The sequence below is a fragment of the Microtus oregoni genome, unplaced genomic scaffold (genome assembly GCF_018167655.1).
Source record: "Microtus oregoni isolate MIOR12 unplaced genomic scaffold, Mior012 000018F_ref0000195, whole genome shotgun sequence".
NCBI classification, from domain to species: Eukaryota; Metazoa; Chordata; class Mammalia; order Rodentia; family Cricetidae; genus Microtus; species Microtus oregoni.
This window is the reverse complement of record NW_024543077.1, coordinates 41,336,085-41,356,592: the sequence shown is the minus strand read 5'-3', so window position 1 is coordinate 41,356,592 and position 20,508 is coordinate 41,336,085. Positions and strand designations below refer to the sequence as shown.

General features: G+C 32.1%; 2 protein-coding genes across 2 annotated transcripts; both read left to right on the top strand.

The window, feature by feature from the left end:
* The first annotated feature begins 6,794 nt into the window (after positions 1-6,794).
* Positions 6,795-7,766, top strand: LOC121458855 (olfactory receptor 10AG1-like). Its single transcript, XM_041668181.1, has one exon. The coding sequence runs from the start codon at positions 6,795-6,797 to the stop codon at positions 7,764-7,766; it is 972 nt and encodes a 323-aa protein (XP_041524115.1).
* Positions 7,767-18,138: 10,372 nt separating this feature from the next.
* On the top strand, positions 18,139-19,083 carry LOC121459069 (olfactory receptor 10AG1-like). The gene has a single exon (XM_041668578.1). It carries the CDS (start codon positions 18,139-18,141, stop codon positions 19,081-19,083), a length of 945 nt encoding a protein of 314 aa, XP_041524512.1.
* Positions 19,084-20,508: the final 1,425 nt, after the last annotated feature.

Sequence of the window (20,508 nt, the reverse complement as noted above, 5' to 3'; positions counted from 1 at the left end):
GCCGGGTCAACACCGGTCTTATGATCTATTATGAAGTGGTAGGTTATATATGTTCCTGTACACACACACACACACACACACACACACACACTCATACATATGAATACATGCCCACATGCACACACACACATACAAACACACATACATACAAGCACACACACACACACACACATCATTTTAGAAAAAGTTCTATAAAGTGCTATGAAGAAGATATATTCTTCTATGTTTGGAGAGATGTTTGCCTTCTTATCCTTAGTTTTGCTTAGTTTATGATTTCATTTAACTCCAGAACTTCCCAGTTTAGGTTTTATCTAAGAGATCTGTATCTTGTCAAGAATGGAAAACTGAAGTCACCAATATTGTTGTGTGAAGGCCATTATGTGATTGTAGCTATAGCAGTGTTCCTTTTATGAACTTGGGTGACCTGGTGCTTGTTGCCTAGATATTTAGAGTTGCAATAACCCCTTGATGGATTTTTTGATAATTATTGTTTTAATAAATGGAAATATCAAATTCAAATTCACTGTTAATGAAGGTATGAGTAATAAATTCTTTTCAAATATATTTATTTTAAAATCATAATATATTTAAATTATTTCTTCTCTTTGCTTTCTCTAAGCCATTTCTATATGATTATTATTAAAATTTGCCACCTGTTTCTTTAACTGTTATACATTACACATGCCATATGCATATAATTATATATTATATGTATGTGCACAACTTGTTCAGATAATATAAATTTATTTGTATGATTTCCACATGGTACTGGATAAAAACATGTTTGCTCTTCTTGGAGGAGACTCTTTCTCATGCACTCAGTATTCATTAGTTTCCACTAGGTTTTTTTCTATGTTTAAGGCCCAATGAAACTCTCCCCTTCCCATGTTTCCTTGTTTATTGTTGTTGTCTTCTTTAGGCAGCAATTTTTCAAATACCCCATGGGTATAGATCCTCTGATAATTTTAGAAAACTTTCTGGTGATATTTTTATCTTCATATTTAACAATTAAACCTATTATTTAGTATTCTGTTCCTACAAAAAAGATTCTTGCAACAGGATGAAATAAATTCAGATACATGATGACCTAACAATGAGATTTGGGCATCCAATATATTTTGTAATTTATAAATTATCTAAATGTGTTCTGTAAATCAGTGTAATCAGCCAGTTCCAAGCATGTTTATTTGTAGAGCCATAAGATATATTGGAAACACAATGTGTTATTGCTTTTTGTCTATATAAAGACAGCAGAAATATGGTAATCACACAAATGACAAATGTTATGAAGTCTACTCCAGGTGATACAAAATCTAATAATAAATAAATCATCAATAATCTCAATGACACTACTAAAATGTAGTAGAATGAGTACCAGCAAGAGTATACTATCACTAAGAATGCAATATAATAAGGAAAACCATAAAATAATCCACTTCTTAGCTACATCAGACAGAGTGGGATAAAATAGAAAGTGAGATATCCCTTTATTTTCAATGTTCTTCTCATGCTAGAAAACGTTTGGGTAGAAGTAAGGACGGTTTCCACAAGAAAAAAGTTCAAATACTTATATGACGGAAAAAACTCCAGTGATGTCAGTTATCCGCAGAGTACTGACTGACCAGCACCAGGGTTTGCACCAACAGAAGAATTTGGCATTAGTCTCTGCTTCTGAAAGACTAAAAATTTATGAGTGGTTCTCATCAGGCTGATGTTTCCTTCAAAGTGATGGGTGTTTTAGCATACACTCACATGTATCTGCAGCTCCAGGTGCTCAAGTGTCCCCCTCTGTCCTCCAAGACATCGCAGGAACGCACTTGTACACACAAATAAAGTAAAACTTTAAAAAAAAATGAAGATTCTTGTCATCATTATGTAGTGGATTAAATATACATTTTAACAATAATGATTTGTATTACATAAACATTTTAATGGTTATAGTTACAGTGGAATTATTCCCCAAAACTGTAACCAAATATCAAATAGTGCAAGGGGCATGTTGAATGTTTGTGATTCTAAAGTACTTCTTTTTATTTTTCTATTCTAAAATATTATGCCTGTATTAATATTATAAGATCTTATGTGTTGTTTTAGTATTCTCCTCCACTATATGTGTGTTCTGATGGGGCATCTGAAGGACTCTACAGAAATCAGTAATAGTACTTCACAATCTACCTTAGGAGACCTTAGTAGGGAAGCATGTAGAATTCTGGGTTGGTACATATTAGCACAATTGCTGATTAATAAATTGAGAAAGAATGACACTTCCTATTCTCACCTTCACTGCTGCCATTATCAATCTACCTTTTAGAGGAGTAATTATCCCTGGAAAAGTCTGTATCACTTCCCCAGTTTACACACTAAAGGGAGAAAAGTGAGGTTTCCTTCCTTCATATAGTTTTTGGACCAATAAAGTGAACGTGATGAATGACAGTTCAGAACTGGGAGAAATGTTGAGGATTTCAGTGGTGGCCAATGATTAAGGACCTCTTGTGCATTTAGTGTTATCTACAAGACTGCATTATAAATCCAGAATTTGTCACTATTTCTTAATATTATTATATAAAAATGTGTGTATAGTAGAGTGTTTTTCTGTTTGCCACTAATCTAAGAAATGGGAGGCAGAAGCAGGCAGATCATCACAATGCTGAGGCCTTATGAATCTACATAGGGAGCACCAGTCAGTCCAGACTACAGACAGGACTTAACCTCCCAAAGGATTAATACAATTAAATAAATGAAATAGTTATCAATTTCTGGGATTTCATTATTTATATTTCTCTTCTGAGAAGTGAAAAAAAATTTATCAATTGATCTATTGATTAATTTACTTACTAAGAAACAAAGCCTTACTATGAAGCCCTAGATGGCTTCAACTCACAGTTCTCCTGCCTCAACTTTCCAACTGCTCACTTTGTAGTAATGTTCCTCTATTCCTGGTATTCATAATCACAAATAAAAAAACATAATATTTAAACTATAGAAAATAGTAGCTTACTCAAATAGTTCTTTTTCTTGTTTTATTTTGCTTTGTTAGGCTTCTTGATTCACAGGGAAACATATTCCCACCAATTAAAAAGTGACTTGGGAAAGAATTTATTCCCAGAGCAGAGACTGTATGCTACTTAAACAGCACACTGTGAAATATGTGTTAGAAATTGATTAAACTCTTTTTAAATAAATTCATACTGAAACTTAGAAAAACAATTTTATTTATCATTGTCTGTCTCATGCCTATGTATAAAGGTGAGATATGTTTTGCATGGTTCTATTTTGGATACATGTCAAAGTAAATGGTTCTCTGTTGTTTTTTGTGTTGGCTTTAAGATGATATTACTATGTCTTTTGAAGGCAAACTATACAATCCTTTTAAATATGAAAGTTAATATAGCAGAAAATATTGCTAATATCAATAAACACATTATCATCTTAAATACAATCTTTAGTGAGTCTAGTAGTAGTAGATTTTTATTGAGCTACTTATAGAGTAATGATAGTCTGTGCCCCATGTAATTATCTATTTTACAAATATAAGAACTAGAATTCATATATCATAAAATCTAACTAACTATATAGATAAATGATCAAAATATTGAAGAAACAACACTGAATTGTACATGTGACTTGAAGTTATAAAAAGAGCATGATTATTAAGAATTAACATCAGTGAGAAAAGTATCTAAAATTATTTGGGACCTATTAGCATATTTTCTATTTCAGTTTATATATTTTGGCAATAAAATGATTTTTGAATTTACTTATCCTATTCTACTTTTGTTTCCTATATTTGAGTTGATTTAATTTACCAGCTCAATATGCTTCTGGATGCATTATTCATATTGAGATATTACATTATTTGGTATTACAATATTAACATCTAAGAATTTCATGGTTTCACAGGCTATGCTATTTACAAAGCTTAAATATCTTCAGTCAATACAAAAATTATAGTATTTAGTAAGAAGGTCTAACAGTTTTTTTTTTTTTGGTTTTTCGAGACAGGGTTTTACTGTGGCTTTGGAGCATGTCCTGGAACTAGCTTTGTAGACCAGCTGGTCTCAAACTCACAGAGATCCACCTGCCTCTGCCTCCCGAGTGCTAAAATTAGGTCTAACAGTTTTGTAAATTTTTTAATATTTCATGTGTGACTGCTAATATTTTATATTTTCCACTTTGAACTCCATTTGTTAGTAGAAGTTAATTATTTGAAAATTTTCAAACAGGAAAAAAGGATGGCTGCTACATCCTTTAATGATGCTTTGTGGGATGTGATGCTTGTGTGTGCAGAAACTGGCAAAAAAGTACAATGAAAAACTGATTATTCTAGCATGAATTAAACCAGAGATTCAACAAGCAATAATCAAAATAAGCTACAAAGAAAACTGTAAGTATGTCTGGATAGATATGTGAATTTCCAATCTCCCTCATTTAACCCTTGGATTAAAGTGGGAAATTTGATAAATGAGAAAAAATTGATGTGTTTTTCATTTAAAATATTTATTTATATCAATTATTAGTTAGTTGGAAATTTTATATATGAATACAACATACACTGATGATATTCTCTTACAAAAGTAACATTGATACTTCCCAATTAAAACAGAAGTAAGATTTCTGTACAAGTAGAAAAGCAAAACATCTGCCAATGTTGTTTTATCAAGTATTTTTTAAATATTTTTAAAGTATTTCTATTCAGAAACAGACATTTTCATTGCAATGGTGTGAAATTCCCCAAAACATATTGCAATATGGAAAGACTCTGTATGCCACACCTGCTTCCCACATCACACAATCAAACACAATAAAACCAAAGCAAAAGTCACATTTTATCTTATTCATTTCTTATTTTGTGACAATGGCACCTTTCATGGCGATATCTGTCAAGTAGATCTTGCTCATATCATACATAGTGATCTTCAAGAAAATGATCTGGCTGTAGGGTTTTGTCAGTGTCTACGTATATAGTACTACGTGAAAATTAGGTGAGGAAGCATGGCTCAATGAATTATGTAGTGTTTGTGTGGTGTAATGAAGAAGAAAAGATCTTTGTAAACAAATTTTATGACCATTAAATAACAGTTTAGCACTGCCAACTTTTACTAAAAGTTTTTGTACATTTTGAGTTTCAGTTATAACAAGTTTATATTCTTTTTTTTTACTTATTCCTATTCTTGTCAAAAATTCTTCAGGAAGTCCAAGTTTGGCTCAAACCTTCCCAATTTGCATCTATATTTGAGACTGAATTTTTTTTTTTTGGTTTTTCGAGACAGGGTTTCTCTGTGGCTTTGGAGCCTGTCCTGGAACTAGCTCTGTAGACCAGGCTGGTCTCGAACTCACAGAGATCCGCCTGCCTCTGCCTCCCGAGTGCTGGGATTAAAGGCGTGCACCACCAGCGCCCGGCTTTGAGACTGAAATTTGAACACCAGAAATATTTAATGCTGCAAAAACACAACTTGAAGTCAAATTCCTTTAGCAGTAACTTTGCTGATTTATCTTTTTGTGTATATATTACTGAACCTGAAATTATTTGACACATGGAGGCAAATAAGACAATCAGAATTTTCTGACAGAGTGGATGATGGTTGTAAATCCCACATAACACCTGTGGCCACATACAGTAAGAGAAAAGGTGCCTACTACTGAGTACAGTTAAAGGTATGCACGAGTTGATAGAGGATTTGTATGTGGAAGACAAGGGTAGAATGAGTACCATATGTAAGCATTTTGGATTTTCAAGGGTTCTAAAATACTTCAAAAAGTTTGGAAATGTTGGGACGGTTTATAATGAAATATTGAAAAGCAAGAGATACAAGGCAAAAGAGTTTAAAAAGAGTTATTATTCTAAAGGCAAATAAGAAATACAAAATGAAATGAACGGCAGCATTCTCAAGCACAAAACCCACAGAAGCTTGTAATGAAAGAGTGGAATAAGCAGACTAGTTATATACATACATGCAGGGTGGATATGAATGACTTAGAGAATAGGAAGTGAACTCTGTGTTGCTACACTAGATTTATTCAGAATAGAGAGTTGTACCCCCTTCAGTACATTTGCACACCATGTGTGCTAGTGGGGAAAGTGTGGGACAGCTTCTGAACGTTGAGCATACTGAGAGAGAAATGTCTTAATATTTTGTATTTTTCCACTTCCTAATTTAAGTAGAGAAACTTTAAAAGCAGTTTAAAAATTATGAGGTTGATTTTCACATTCTATAAACTAAAAACAAAAACTGCATTAAATATTTTAAATCGCATATAATATTTGGTGCACAATTAATTACTAATTGTATTAAATAGCCTGAAAACAAAAACAATTTAACCAAAGGGGAAATGATGTGCTGAAATAATATATATTATCCCTTAAACTTTTTATACCTTTTTGAAAACTTACTTATGTATTATTTAATTTTTTTTAAATTAACCACAAGCTAATAATCATGAAAAAATATTGGGTAGATAGAAAATATGAATTATATGATAAATAATATAAATTCAAATTATGCATTTTAAATATTGAAAAGAAAAGTAAAATAGCAAGCATAATTATTCCAGATGTCAAAAATTGCAAACAGTACAAATTAACAAAAAATCCTGATTGTTTTTACTGTTGCTCCTGAATGGCAAGTGGTACATTTCCCTATTATTTGAGAAAATATATACGATGTACATGTTTATTTTTTATTCCTTTAGAAACATTAGGAAGTTTTAAATTGTTGTACCTGTAACTTAGATGCAATATAAGAAAACCAAATACAGTAACGAGACTTCTGCTTTGAACCAAATCATCTCTAAGCATGGATCTCACAGAGAGCAGGAAAGAGAACAATGTTTCCACAGTCACCCAATTCGTCCTTCTGGGATTCTCAGACCTACCAAACCTCCAGGGGTTTCTGTTTGGTATGTTTTCCATAATGTACTTAATTATCCTTATTGGAAATGGCTTCATAATTGTGATAACCAGAATTGATCCTGCACTGCACAAGCCCATGTATTTTTTCCTGGCAAACTTTTCTTCTCTGGAAATCTGTTATGTGTCAGTCACTCTTCCTAGAATTCTGTACAACATCCGTACTCAGAATAGAAACATATCCAAGCTGGCCTGTGCCACACAAACATGCTTCTTCCTTATGCTGGGAGCCACTGAATGTTTCCTTCTGGCTGTGATGTCTTATGACCGCTATGTGGCTATCTGCAACCCTCTGCAGTATCCCCTGGTTATGAACTCAATCAAGTGCATTCAGCTAGCAGCAGGCTCCTGGCTCGGCGGCATCCCAGTCCAGATAGGACAAACTTGTCAGATATTCTCTCTTCATTTTTGCAGTTCTAACCAAATCAACCACTTCTTCTGTGACTTACCTCCCATTCTCAAGCTGGCCTGTGGAAACACATTTATTAATGAGTTGTCTGTTTACCTAGTGGCTATCCTCTTTGCTGCTTTTCCTTTTATGTTGATTCTTGCTTCTTATAGCAAAATCATTGCCACCATTCTGATGTTACCAACAGCCACAGGACAGACAAAAGCCTTCTCCACATGTTCTTCCCATTTGCTTGTGATATTTTTGTTTTTTGGATCAGCTGCTGATACTTACTCAAGGACAAAGTCCACACATTCTCCAGAAACTGACAAACTATTCTCTCTGTTCTACACCATTGTGACTCCCATGTTCAATCCTTTGATATACAGCCTCAGGAACAAGGATGTGATTGCAGCACTGAGAAAATTGTTAATTGGAAAAAAAAGCAAACTTTTGTGTACTAATTTCTGAAGTAGTTTATTTATCTCCCTGTCAAATAGAGATCATCTTATCCACAGTGCCACAGACTACTTATTCGTCTATGAATACTGGCATCAAAGAACTGAGTTGCTGATTTAAACATTCTGTGCCCTATTCATAATTTTATTGAAAATAAACCTTTTAGCTCTTTTATCTATCACATAATAATGTATCACACTAACCTCCCTGCTAAAAATTCCCTGATGATTTAATTCCTTTCTTAACTATCTTTTTCAGTTAAGCAGCTCTCTCTCTCTCTCTCTCTCTCTCTCTCTCTCTCTCTCTCTCTCTCTCTCTTCCTCCCTCCCTCCCTCTCTCCCTCCCTCCCTCCCTCCCTCCCCCCCCCCCCCCCTCTCTCTCTCTCTCTCTCTCTCTCTCTCTCTCTCTCTCTCTCTCTGTGTGTGTGTGTGTGTGTGTGTGTGTGTGAAAACCTTTATCTAATTTCCTATGGGGCAAAAGAATTCCATCCCTGGCACCTGATAGGGTTCGGCAAGTACTGGTTTTAAGGGTATAATTAACTAGGAACATTTGTAATGGGTAGGGCAATGAGAAACAATGTAGAACTAAGAACAATTTAAAACAAAAGAGATCAAGGGAGAATTGATAGAAATTAGAAAGCAGAGAAAGAATAAACATGAACAGATGATTCCTGTTATGAATAGATTTCTTAACTCTTAGATCTTTACCCTCAGATTTTTAACCCCCCTTTAGCTATTCGTGGTGTCTTTAATTGAACCCTGTAATGGAATCTTAGAGGGAAAAAACTTTTAAGCCTCTCTAAATGATTTCTTTGTCATTTTTCTCCCTATCTAATCAGACACTTGTGTGACATCCTATGTGATACTTCATTTTGTGTGAACAGTTTTGTGAATGAATTGATCTTCCTTTGTTTTGTGTTATTGTCTTGCTTCTCTTTCTTTTAATATTATTTCACTAGAGTAAAAATTATGTTGGTTTGTTCAAATTGTCATCAACTATATGTTAGGCCAATGTCTTTTTTTCTGACATATTCTGAAGTTATTATGTTAGTTATTAAGTTCTTTTTCTGTAAACTTTGGAATTCCCATAATTATCTCCAAGTAACAAGAATGTCATAATGACACTGAAGAAATTATTATGTAAAGAATTAACTCGAATTCATTTTAACATATTGGCAGATACAGCTTTGTATTTGCTTGTATTAGGATTTAAAAAATTCTGTTTAATTTTATGACATCTGTTTCTTATAAAGAAATTATTATCAATTGTAATTATTTCCAAGAAAAATACGTTGAGATAAAGTTTTCCATGCTCTATCAAATAACTGGCTCTTCCAAATGTACACATACATTTTTGTGCAATATTCTCTTTCAAAAGTACATATTTTTTATAAAATAAAGGCATTTAATTTGGCTTATTGTTCCATTTAGTTAGAATCCTTAGTTACAGGTGACTGAGAGCCCTATTTTCATACCACAGGCAGCAGAAGGAATGCATACTGGGAATGGCTTGACTCTTCTAGTAGATGTTCTGTTATATCATCACAACTCATGTTGTTTTCTTTTTCAAAATAAATTTAAGTTAGTGGTATTTATTATTTTTAATTGTATAGATTTATTAGTTTGTATTTTAAACTAGCTCTAATCTAGAGTTATGTAGCTAGTAGAAGAGTTGGTTGAAGTTGGTTCAGTAAGTTTGGACTCTGTTCATGTCTGTGGGACATTTCCTTAATTTCTTGTTGATGTAGGATGTCCTAACCTGCTCTGGACAGTATTATTCTCAGCCTGGTGGACATGAGCTTTATAGCAGTATAGCTTTATAAGCAAGACAAGAGGAAATATTCTTTTTAGAAGAACCTCGCCTCACCAGCTTACTCCTTAAATGTTTGACCAGACTCTCTTGATTGATAGGATGTTAGATGAACATCACCTAAATAAAACATTTTCTTCCATGATCTGTTTTGGATTATGGTCCCTATCATATCAACAGAAAGCTGATGAATACAGTAGATAATAGATATAAGATAAAAGATATGCACAAAAATTTGAACTTGCACATGTATCTAGTTCTGTTTAAAAATGACTGTCAAATAATGTGGTTCATAAGTAAAAGCCTAAGGTTTTCTTATTTGTTTGATATTTTTTTCAGTGTTGAGACTCTGTTTGATGTTTCAGTGCTGAGACTCTCACCAAGATCCTCAGACATACTAAGAAAATTTTGTGCTACTTGAGGCATTGATAAAACCTTAAAGATCTCATTTTGGAGTTTGTAGTTTCATTAAAGATGACTATATGTATTAAGTATGATTCAGGTTTGTTTATAGGTAAATAATTCTGTATGTTACATCATTATATTCAATAAAATAAATGTTATTAATCTGAAATAATAAAAATGAAGGAATATTTTAGGAATATTAGCAATTAGTTTTTAACGAATATTAACAAGTTGTTTATAAAATATTTTTCATGAGAAGATAAAAAAACTATATAAAATTAGTGAAAAGGACAGAACTATATACGTAAGAATATATTTGTACAAAGATAGGCACATCACATGTCTACTTATATTCATGGCAAATGTAAGTATAAATAACGTCATCAATTAGTATTGTATAGATATCAGAATACTTATCTTCTCATTCTTTCTTTATTTCACTTAAGAAAAACCAGTGGTTACTCCAGGTAATCACAAGCTACTGTTCCCAGGTTTTAGAAGATAATAGAATTTTAAGACCAGCAGGATTATATAGTGAGTTCAGATTTAGTTATACAGGGATACTATCTCAAACACACACATAATAAGTACACATACAACTCACACACACACAACACAACACATGCTCACGCATTAAAATAATAGGAAATTTTTGATACTTTCAGTGTTCACTTTTTCTTTATCTCAATACTGAAAAACAAAACTGAATTTATAAAAAGGAGTAGTTTAGTTAAGTTTCGTTTTCCCTTTTCTTTTTTATTTATATATTCATGTGACTAATTCCTTAAGGAAGAAGACAAAGTGGTTTCTTCTTCAATTAGCATGCAGTATGGGGAAGAAACTTATTCCCAGAGAAACCATTTTCTACTTACTCATCACCCTTGTTCTGACAGTACAATAAACGCATAAAAATTTTATGTAAAGGAAGTATTTAAGCTTTATATATCAGATTTGTTATTATTATTTTAAGCTGATAAATACAGGTAAAATTATAATTCTTATAATTCTACACAGATTGGCAGAAATTACTCTTGAAAAATAATAAATTCATAAATAGCTTGACTCATATTTAAATATCAACATTAGGAGATGATTATTAAAATAATGGAAAAGAATTTTGTATGTAATTTTTAAAATAATTACATCTTACTGCTGTGATATTTTAAGCATTAGAGAAAAGAACAAAATGTAAAATATAATTTAGAATAAAATCTAATATAATAAAGACTCATCATATGGATATATATAAAATTATTTATTATTTATCTTTTATCAAGAGCACAGTGAGTGAATTTGTCCTCTTCGTAGCTTCATCTTCTCAAGAGCTGAAGATAAACCAATGGCTCCAAATGTCATTTAGTAATTAGGTGTGGTATTGCACAATTAAATCAAATTTAAGTAGTCAAGAAATACTTTATAGGGATGAAATATTTTAATCATATTCACTTAAAAACAATGCTATAGGAAGGTTTTCCTTGTCTTTCCTCCCAATTAATTCTCATCTTCTCCTCTTTGAGAGTGAAAATTTCCTTTAAACAGAGTCTGTTAGATTAGCAGCGGAATAAAATAACGAGCAACAGATAGGATCATTTAAGAAAGAAAAATCACAAGTGAAGTAGTAAAATCCTTGCCTATCATTTAGGATTTGTGTACTGAAGCACAGAGAAAACTTCAACAAAAACGTTTGCGTGTGGAGTCAAAATATTGGAATCCCATTTAGGAGAGCAGTAGAACAGAAAAAAATGTAAACAAGATTTCTGGGTGTGGCATCTAAAGACCGACTGCAACGGTTCTATTTATAATTTCCTTAAAGGTAGATGACTCTCATTACCATCATTAATGTCAAGCAAAGGGCTGAATTCATAAAATGTCATTTTGACTAAATTATGATTAAATATTTTGAATGAAATACTTAGAAAATGAAGAACTAAATGCAGCATTTGAGAACAAATATAAATAACACTTGTAGAAATACATATGACTTGGCTATGTCAAGTGTGTTTTTTGTTTGTTGGTTTGTTTGTTCATTTGTTTTATTGTTTTCCTGTGCAAAGTCATGTAATTGACATGAAAGTCTTAAGTAGTTTTAGTATCGTGCAGTCATTGGAGAGCTTAGCAAATTATGGCCAAATGCTACTATAGTATATAACTCACACAGTAGAGGAAAGTGGAATAGAATTCAACTACGCCACACTTAATAGAGCTCTGTCCTATGTTGGTGATTCTTTTTTTTTTTAGATTTATTTATTTATTTATTTATTATGTATATAGTGTTCTGTCTGTTTATATGCTTGTTGTCAAGAAAAGGGCACCAAGTCTCATTACAGATGGCTGTGAGCCACCATGTGGTTGCTGGGAATTGAACTGAGGACCTCTGGAAGAGCAGTCAGTGCTCTTAACCTCTGAGCCATCTCTCCAGCCCCCATGGTGATGTTCTTACTACATATTTTTGTTCTGTACAAGGTCAAAAACATGGTATTGAAGGGATGAAAGGAGAATAGGTGCAAATGAATAGTCTGAGACCATCTCAGATGAAATTTGTTAGGAAGCATCCATCAGGTTTGTAAAAGTATCATTTTAGCTGCTGCAGTGAATGAGATTTTTTTCTGCTGTACAAAAATACTCACCCTGAATGTACAAAAAACCCAATTCTGATGAAAGAAGGTTGGAAAGAAAATTGTTTTCAGCAAAGTAATTTGATAAGACCATCAAATAAAGTTTTAATAAGCAGTGTGATGCATTCCAAGAAAATAATGAGTCAATAAATTATCTAGAAATGAGAAGGGAAACATAGCAAAGAATCAGTTTAATAAGTGTCACTTTGATATTACTTTATTTTCCTCTCACTAATAAAAATCATGAAATGCATTTTATTATCTCACTAATGACAAACAGAGGAATTATAGATGAAACCCAAGTTCTGTGAAGAATATTTATTATGATAAGCAAACACAACACCTTAGTAAAAGATTTAAGATTGTCTAATTTTAGGATCATGATAATCCTTTTAAAATGTGAAGTTAAAAGTATTCATCAGAATAGTGGGGAGTTTCAAAATTGCAGTGCTACAAAGAGTAATGAGAATTTAACATGAGAGTCAGTGTCTTTGCTTCTTATGGCCCTAGTCTCTACCCTGAGTCTTGAGGAAGGTTGTTTCATAATTTTCTGAGAAATCATCATATTGATATCCAAAGTTACAACTGCATGTCTCTTTTTATGTTTGCACTTCTATTAATAAATTATCATTATTATTACATTGGTTTGGTTTATTATCAGAAGTTGGAAAGGTGCTGTGTAAGCAGTTACCAGATCTTTCTGCTCTCGAGATAATGCCTGTTTACAACCACTTGTGATTCTATCTTCAGAAACTCAAGTGTTCTGTTCTGCCATCTATAGTGTAACAGGCATGCAATTATATACATAAATAAAAAGTATTTTTTGAAAAAAATAAAAATTCTCATCATCATTGTTTAGTGTTTTGAATGTAAACTATAATAGTTATTATTTGGGATTTCACTAATATTTTAATGGCTACAATTAAAATAAAGATATTACACAAAACTGTAAGAATATATAAAATCCTACAAGGGATATGATACAGATTCATTATTCTAAAGTCCTTATTTTCAATTCTCTTATTTAAAATATTATGTCTGTGTTAATAGTATAGGATCTTATGATTGTTTTTTAGTATTCTTCTCCACTATATTTTTACACTTCTATATGCATTTTGAAGGACGTATCTGGGGAGTCTACAAAATCAGCTATATTACTTTAAGATCTAACTTAAGAGTTCCTTGTTGGGAAACAAAAGCAGGAAGTAAGTGGAATTTTGGGTTGGGACTGCTGAACACACTTGCTGATTAATGTATTAGTAATCTTAGTTTTCTATATGTAGTAAAGAATGAAGTATCACTATATTTTTTCATCTTCATAGATGTCATTATGCACAACACCCAGTTCACACAACCTAGGGAGAAAAATGAGCCTTTCTTTTCTTCCTCTTTTTCTTATAATTTCAGGAGCATAGAGAGTGTGATGAATGAGGGTTCAGATCTGGGAGATATGCTGCAGGATTCAGTCCTGGCCAATGATGCAGAACCTCTTGTGTATTTACTGTCACTCCATGGCTGCATTGTAAATCTGGAAATTTGTTATCATTTCTTAATATAATACATAAAATGCCTTTCACTGAGGTGCAGTGCTGCTTTCCACTACGCTCATGACTGGGAAGCCGGAGCAGGCAGATCATCATACTTCTGAACCCTGACAAATCTCCGTAGGGAACTCCAGTCCATCCAGACTACAAACAAGAGTCACCATTCAAATAAATGATTAAATTTGAATAAAAAAGACTATCAATTTCTGATGTTCTCATTGTTTTTACTTCTTTTGAGAACTGAAAATATTCTTTGACTTACTTAATTACTATACTTATTTACTTAGAAACAAAGCCTTACTCTGAATCCTTAGTTGACTTTAAATATACAGTTTTCCTGCTTCAGCTATCCAAGTACCGTGGTGGCTTGGCACTCATACATCCCATTCCTGGCTCTCATAGTCACAAAATAGAAAAATATGATATTTAAATGGAGTAGTTTCCTCAAGTGTATCTTCTTTATTGTTTTGTTTTGTTTTTCTTTGTTGAGCTTTTGGATTCTTGGGGAAACCTATTCCCTTCATTCAGAAAGAGACTTGGGGAAAGAATTTATTCCCAGAACAGACAGTGTCCTAATTAAACAGTACAGTCTGTAGTATATATTGCAAGGTGATTAACCTTTTTTTAAACAAATTAATACTTAAGATTAGAAAAACTAACTTATTCATCATAATTTGTCTTATGCCAGTTTATAAAGGTGAGGAATTTATTCTATGCAATTCTACTTTGGATATGTATCAAGTTAATATTTCCCTGTGGTTTTTTAAGGTTAGGTTTCAGGTTATATTATTAAGTCAGTTGAGAACAAATTATGAAATCATTTTAAATGTGAAAGTTAATGTAGGAGAGAATATTGTCAAGGTCACTAAAGACATTATCATCTTCTGTGCTATCATGAATCACAGTAATTGATTTTTTTAAGTTTTAATTACTTCTTCAAGAAATTATTTTCTATTGTATTTACCTCTTTTACAAGTATAAGTTCTTGAGATCAGGTCTCCTAATATCTAACTCATGTACTAATTTTGAAAATATGGAATAAAAATCATTGAAATGTGCATGTGGCCTATGGGGGGGGAAACAACTCCTAATTGTTGTTAATTTTAAACATATTAGCATGCCTTCTACTTTGGCATAGACACTTTTGTAATAAAGACATTCATGTATGTGTTTGATTTTATCTACCTTTTCCCCTACCTTTGATTTTATTTCATATACTAGTTCAGTAAGCTCACACAGGCAATATGCATATTAAGACATTGCATTATTTCAAATTACAGTATTGACATCCAAAAATTTCATTGTTTAACAGAGTATGTGATTTATATAAGCTTTAATATATTTAGTCAAATCAAAATGAGTATATTTTCCTATAAAGCCTAAAATTATTCAATTTTATCTTTTTATTATTATATACATGAATAATTATATCATTGCGATATATACACCTTTGAGCACTATTTCTGACCAAAAATTAATTGATAAAAAGTTTTCCAAGAGGAAAATAGAAGATCTGCTGATTAATTTGGGGATGCTTTATGTGAGGAGCTGTTTATGTGTGCAGGATCTGAGGTTTGTAGCCCAATTATTGATCATTTGCCTAGCATGGACGAGACCCAGAATTCAGCTTGCAAACATCAAAATAATAACAACATAAAATGTAAGTACGTTCTAAGCAAACGTATAAATTTATTTGCTTAGCCTGTAGTTTAAAATTGAAAAATCCATTAAATGTGAAAAAATGAATGGCTTTTTCAATTTAAATGTTATTTTCACCATTTATTAGTTGAGAATACATTTCATACATGAATACAGCATTTATTGATGCTTTCTCTTCAAAATGAAATACAATACTTCCACTAACACAGGAGAAAAGACTTCTGTAAAGAAGATTTCTGTATAGAAAAGAAAACATCAGATAATGCTTTGGTCTACTATATTTTAAGGCATATTATAGTTCGATTTAGGAACATACTTTCATTAAAATGTTTTTGAATGTCACACAACAGAGATTACAATATAAAAACAGTACATACCATTCCCATAATCAAACACAGAAACCAAAGCAGAAGGCACACTTTAGAGTTATTTATTATTTATATTGTGACAATGATACATTATCAGGGCAATAACTAGAAACATAGTATATCCTTGTCTTCATGAAAATCATCTGTCTGTACAGTATTTTTATTGTCGTTCATATATACTTGTCTGAGTTAAATACGTGAAGAAATATGCTTAAATGATTATGAAGAAGAGACACTTTATGGAATACTTTTATGATCTTCAAATGACTTTAGCTCTGCCACATTTTACTAACGGTATTTGTATACTTTGAGTTTCAGTTATAGTAAGTTCACATATTTATGTTAAAATCTTCTCAATAAAATTCTATACATTTACATAATAGAATCAAATCTATCACTACTTTAACACTATTATTAAAATGAAATATGGAAGAGTACAGAGGGAAACAGAATTTTTTTTTACTTAACATACTTATGTTAAAAAATCCTTAGGAATTCAAAGTTAATTTCAAACCCTATACCTTCCCAATTTGCTTTATCATTTGAACTGAAATTTTGAACGAGCCACATATAACTCTGTCAAAACAAAATTAAAATCCAAATTCCTCTATACAATGGCTTTCCTTATTCATCCTTTCCTGAAAATGACTGAATGTAAAAATTTGTTAATATAATGAGGAGAATAATACAGTTAGTGTTTATCTGGCAGAGAGGATGATCTTTTTATTCCCACATACTGTCCAATGGCTGCACACAATAAGAGAAAATATATCTACTATTGAAAATAAATAAATGGATACATGAGTAGATAGAGAATTTGTAGATGAAAGATTAGAGAGGGGTATAATGAGTTGTGTTTGTGATACTTGGAATAAAGGAATATTTGGGCTTGTTATTATGTAGCAAATTCAAAAATTTCTAAGAATTGGAAAGTTTTATAGTGAAGCTTTGAGAAGTAAGAAATAGGAGGTAAAAAGTTTTAAATGGAAAAATACTTCTCTGGAAGTAAATGAATCATACAAAAATTAAGGAGGTCATCCAGGATTCTCAAGCATAAGCCCCTGAAATGCTTAAAATGGAAGAATGGAACAAGTGGTCTAGCTGTATACATACAAATCTGAGTACATATGGAAGACTTAGAGCAGCCCAAAGTGAGCTGTGGTAGGCACAGTTCTGCTACAATACACACTTATTCAAAATAGAGAGATGCACCTCTTAGATTACACTTCCTTCACCATGTGTGCAGGTGGGTGGGAGAAGATGGGGCAGTTGCTGACCATTCAGCATCTTGAGATAAAAAGGCCTCAACATTCTTTATTTTGTCCTAAGTTCCAATTTAAGGACAAAAACATTACAATATGCATAAAATTTATAACATTGGTTTTCACAACCTGTATACTGGAAAAAAGTTTAATATTTTAAATTCCGTATTATATTTGGGGTACAGGTATACTAAAGGAACCTATATATAAAACCATCAAACCCATAAAAGAAGGATTATATTAAAATGTCAATATATATTATCCCTCAAACATTTTACATACTTTGGTAGATTACTCTTGTATTGAATAATACCTGTTTATTATTTAATAATTTATGAAATTAATCTCAATATAATAAGCATGAAACAAATTATTTGGGAAGTGATAAACAGTCAATTAAAAGACTGAATCATTATTAAGCTGAATATTAACTCAAATTTTGAACTTGATTCATTGAGAAGTAAAGTAAAAGTGGCATGCATAATAATAGAAAACAACCAAAATGCTAACTGTATAAATTAACAGAAAATTCAGAGAATATTTATTGCATATTCTGACTAACAAGAAATACACTTTCTCAACATTTAACAGAATATATAAGATGTGTGTTTGTATCTTATTTTCTTTCAGAAAATTAAGAAGTTTGGGTTGTAATTTATATGCAGTACAAACAAACAAATGCAGTCACGTGACTTCCACTTTGAACTAAATCATCTGAAAGTATGGATCATGCAGAAATCAGAGCAGAGGACAATGCCTCCACAGTCACACATTTCATCCTCCTAGGATTCTCTGACCTTCCAAACCTCCAGGGGTTTCTCTTTGGAATGTTCTCCTTAGTTTACATCATTATCCTAATTGGAAATAGCTCCATAATTGTGATAACCATCCTCGATCCTGCACTACAGAAGCCCATGTATTTTTTCCTGGCAAACTTTTCTTCTCTGGAAATCTGTTATGTATCTGTCACTCTTCCTAGAATTCTGTACAACATTGGTACTCAGAATAGAAACATACCCAAGCTGGCCTGTGCCACACAAACATGCTTCTTCCTTATTCTGGGAGCCACTGAATGTTTCCTTCTGGCTGTGATGTCTTTTGACCGCTATGTGGCCATCTGCAACCCTCTGCACTATCCCTTGGTCATGAACCCAGTAAAATGCAATCAGCTGGCTGCAGGCTCCTGGCTTGGTGGAATGCCATTCCAAGTAGCACAAACCTGTCAGATATTCTCTCTAAATTTTTGCAATTCTAATCGAATTAACCACTTCTTCTGTGACTTACCTCCCATTCTCAAACTAGCTTGTGGAGATACTTCTGTTAATGAACTGTCTGTCTACTTAGTGACTGTTCTCATTGCTACAGTACCTTTTATGTTGATACTTGCTTCTTATAGCAAAATCATTGCTACCATTCTAAAGCTGCCAACAGCCACAGGAAGAGCAAAAGCTTTTTCCACTTGTTCTTCCCATTTGCTTGTAGTGTTTTTATTTTTTGGATCAGCCACCGTTACTTACTTGAGACCAAAGTCCAAACATTCTCCAGGAACCGACAAACTGTTCTCTCTATTCTACACCATTGTGACTCCCATGTTTAATCCCTTGATATACAGTCTTAGGAACAAGGACGTGATTGCCGCACTGAGAAAATTGTTACTTAGGAAATAATGTCGTGTGTGCACTAATGTCTAAATTAATTTCTGTAACTAGCTGTGATACTGGGACACCTTATTCTGGATGCCACAGAATGCTCCTTCCTAGCTACAGTTACATGGAATTCTGTAGCCCTCTTTGCTAATATCTGGTCTATGGACCCAGTTAGTGGTGGGCTCTTATGTCAGCAGAATCCTTGTTTGCACAGGCAAGACTTGCAAATGTTCTCTTTGTCATTTTAGGGTTTCTAGAAAATCAGTCACTTCTGTGACATCGCTCCCTTTGTATATTTACTTACTCTGTGTGGCTATCTTTTTGAATGAGATGGTGGTCTTCCTTGGTTCTGTGTTATTCGTCATTTTCCTTTCCATTAGCAATTTTCTACTAGAATAAAATCATGTCTATTATCTGAAAGCTTCCATAAACTATATTTATTCCCAAACTTGCTACTTCTGCTCATTGCATTTTGTAGATGTGGTGTTACTATTGTGACTCTGATGTTTATCCCCAAGTAAAAAGGATATAAAATTGATACTGAGAAATTATAATATAAAGAATTAACAGTAATTGAGTGTGAAAAGTTAGAAGATATTTTTTATATTTGTTTTATGTATGTATGTATGTATAACATTTCTAGGACTCTTCTCATTTAAGTATGTAATAATTGTTTTCACAATGATAATAAATTACAAATAAAATTTATTTTGTTGAAAGATGTACTATACATATTATGAAATAACCAGCCATTTCATTTTTACCTATGGAACTTTTTTTCCATACCCGATAAGAAAACAGAACAAAAACAAATGAAAAAAAATTCTTATAGTAATAGATGAACAAAAACTCTCACTAATGTTGCATGCCTTTTTAGTATTTTGGAAAGGTGATTTGACCTCTGTGTGGAAATCTATTACATGAGGGCTTTTACATTTGTACTATTTCAATCTTCTGGAACAACAGCTTTTATGTTAAAAAACAATTTATTTTTAAACAATTTAAAAATAATTTAACACAATATTTATCTAACCAAATACAGCATGTATAATGTTCCTAATTCTACCATAAAAATAATTTAAACTAATGTTTCTCTTTCTTTTCCAGCAATTGTCTCTATAAGTACTATATTTAATTAAATAGTTGAAAAGGAAGTTTAAATATTTCATAATTTATTTTTTAAAAATAACCTCGTGATTTAGATTTTGTCCTTGAAATCATAGTTTAGTAATATTAGTCTTTTTTAGCCATTTTCATTCATTTTGTGTACTCAATTGCAATATTTTCACAATATAACATTAAGTTATCATTGACGGTTACTTTTAATAAAATTCTTTTATCTTAAATAGTATTTATTTAGTATTTTAATATTTAATATGAAAATTTAGAAAATGGCTAAGAAATACTTTTAACATTTGATCATCATAAAATGTGTCAGAAATGAAC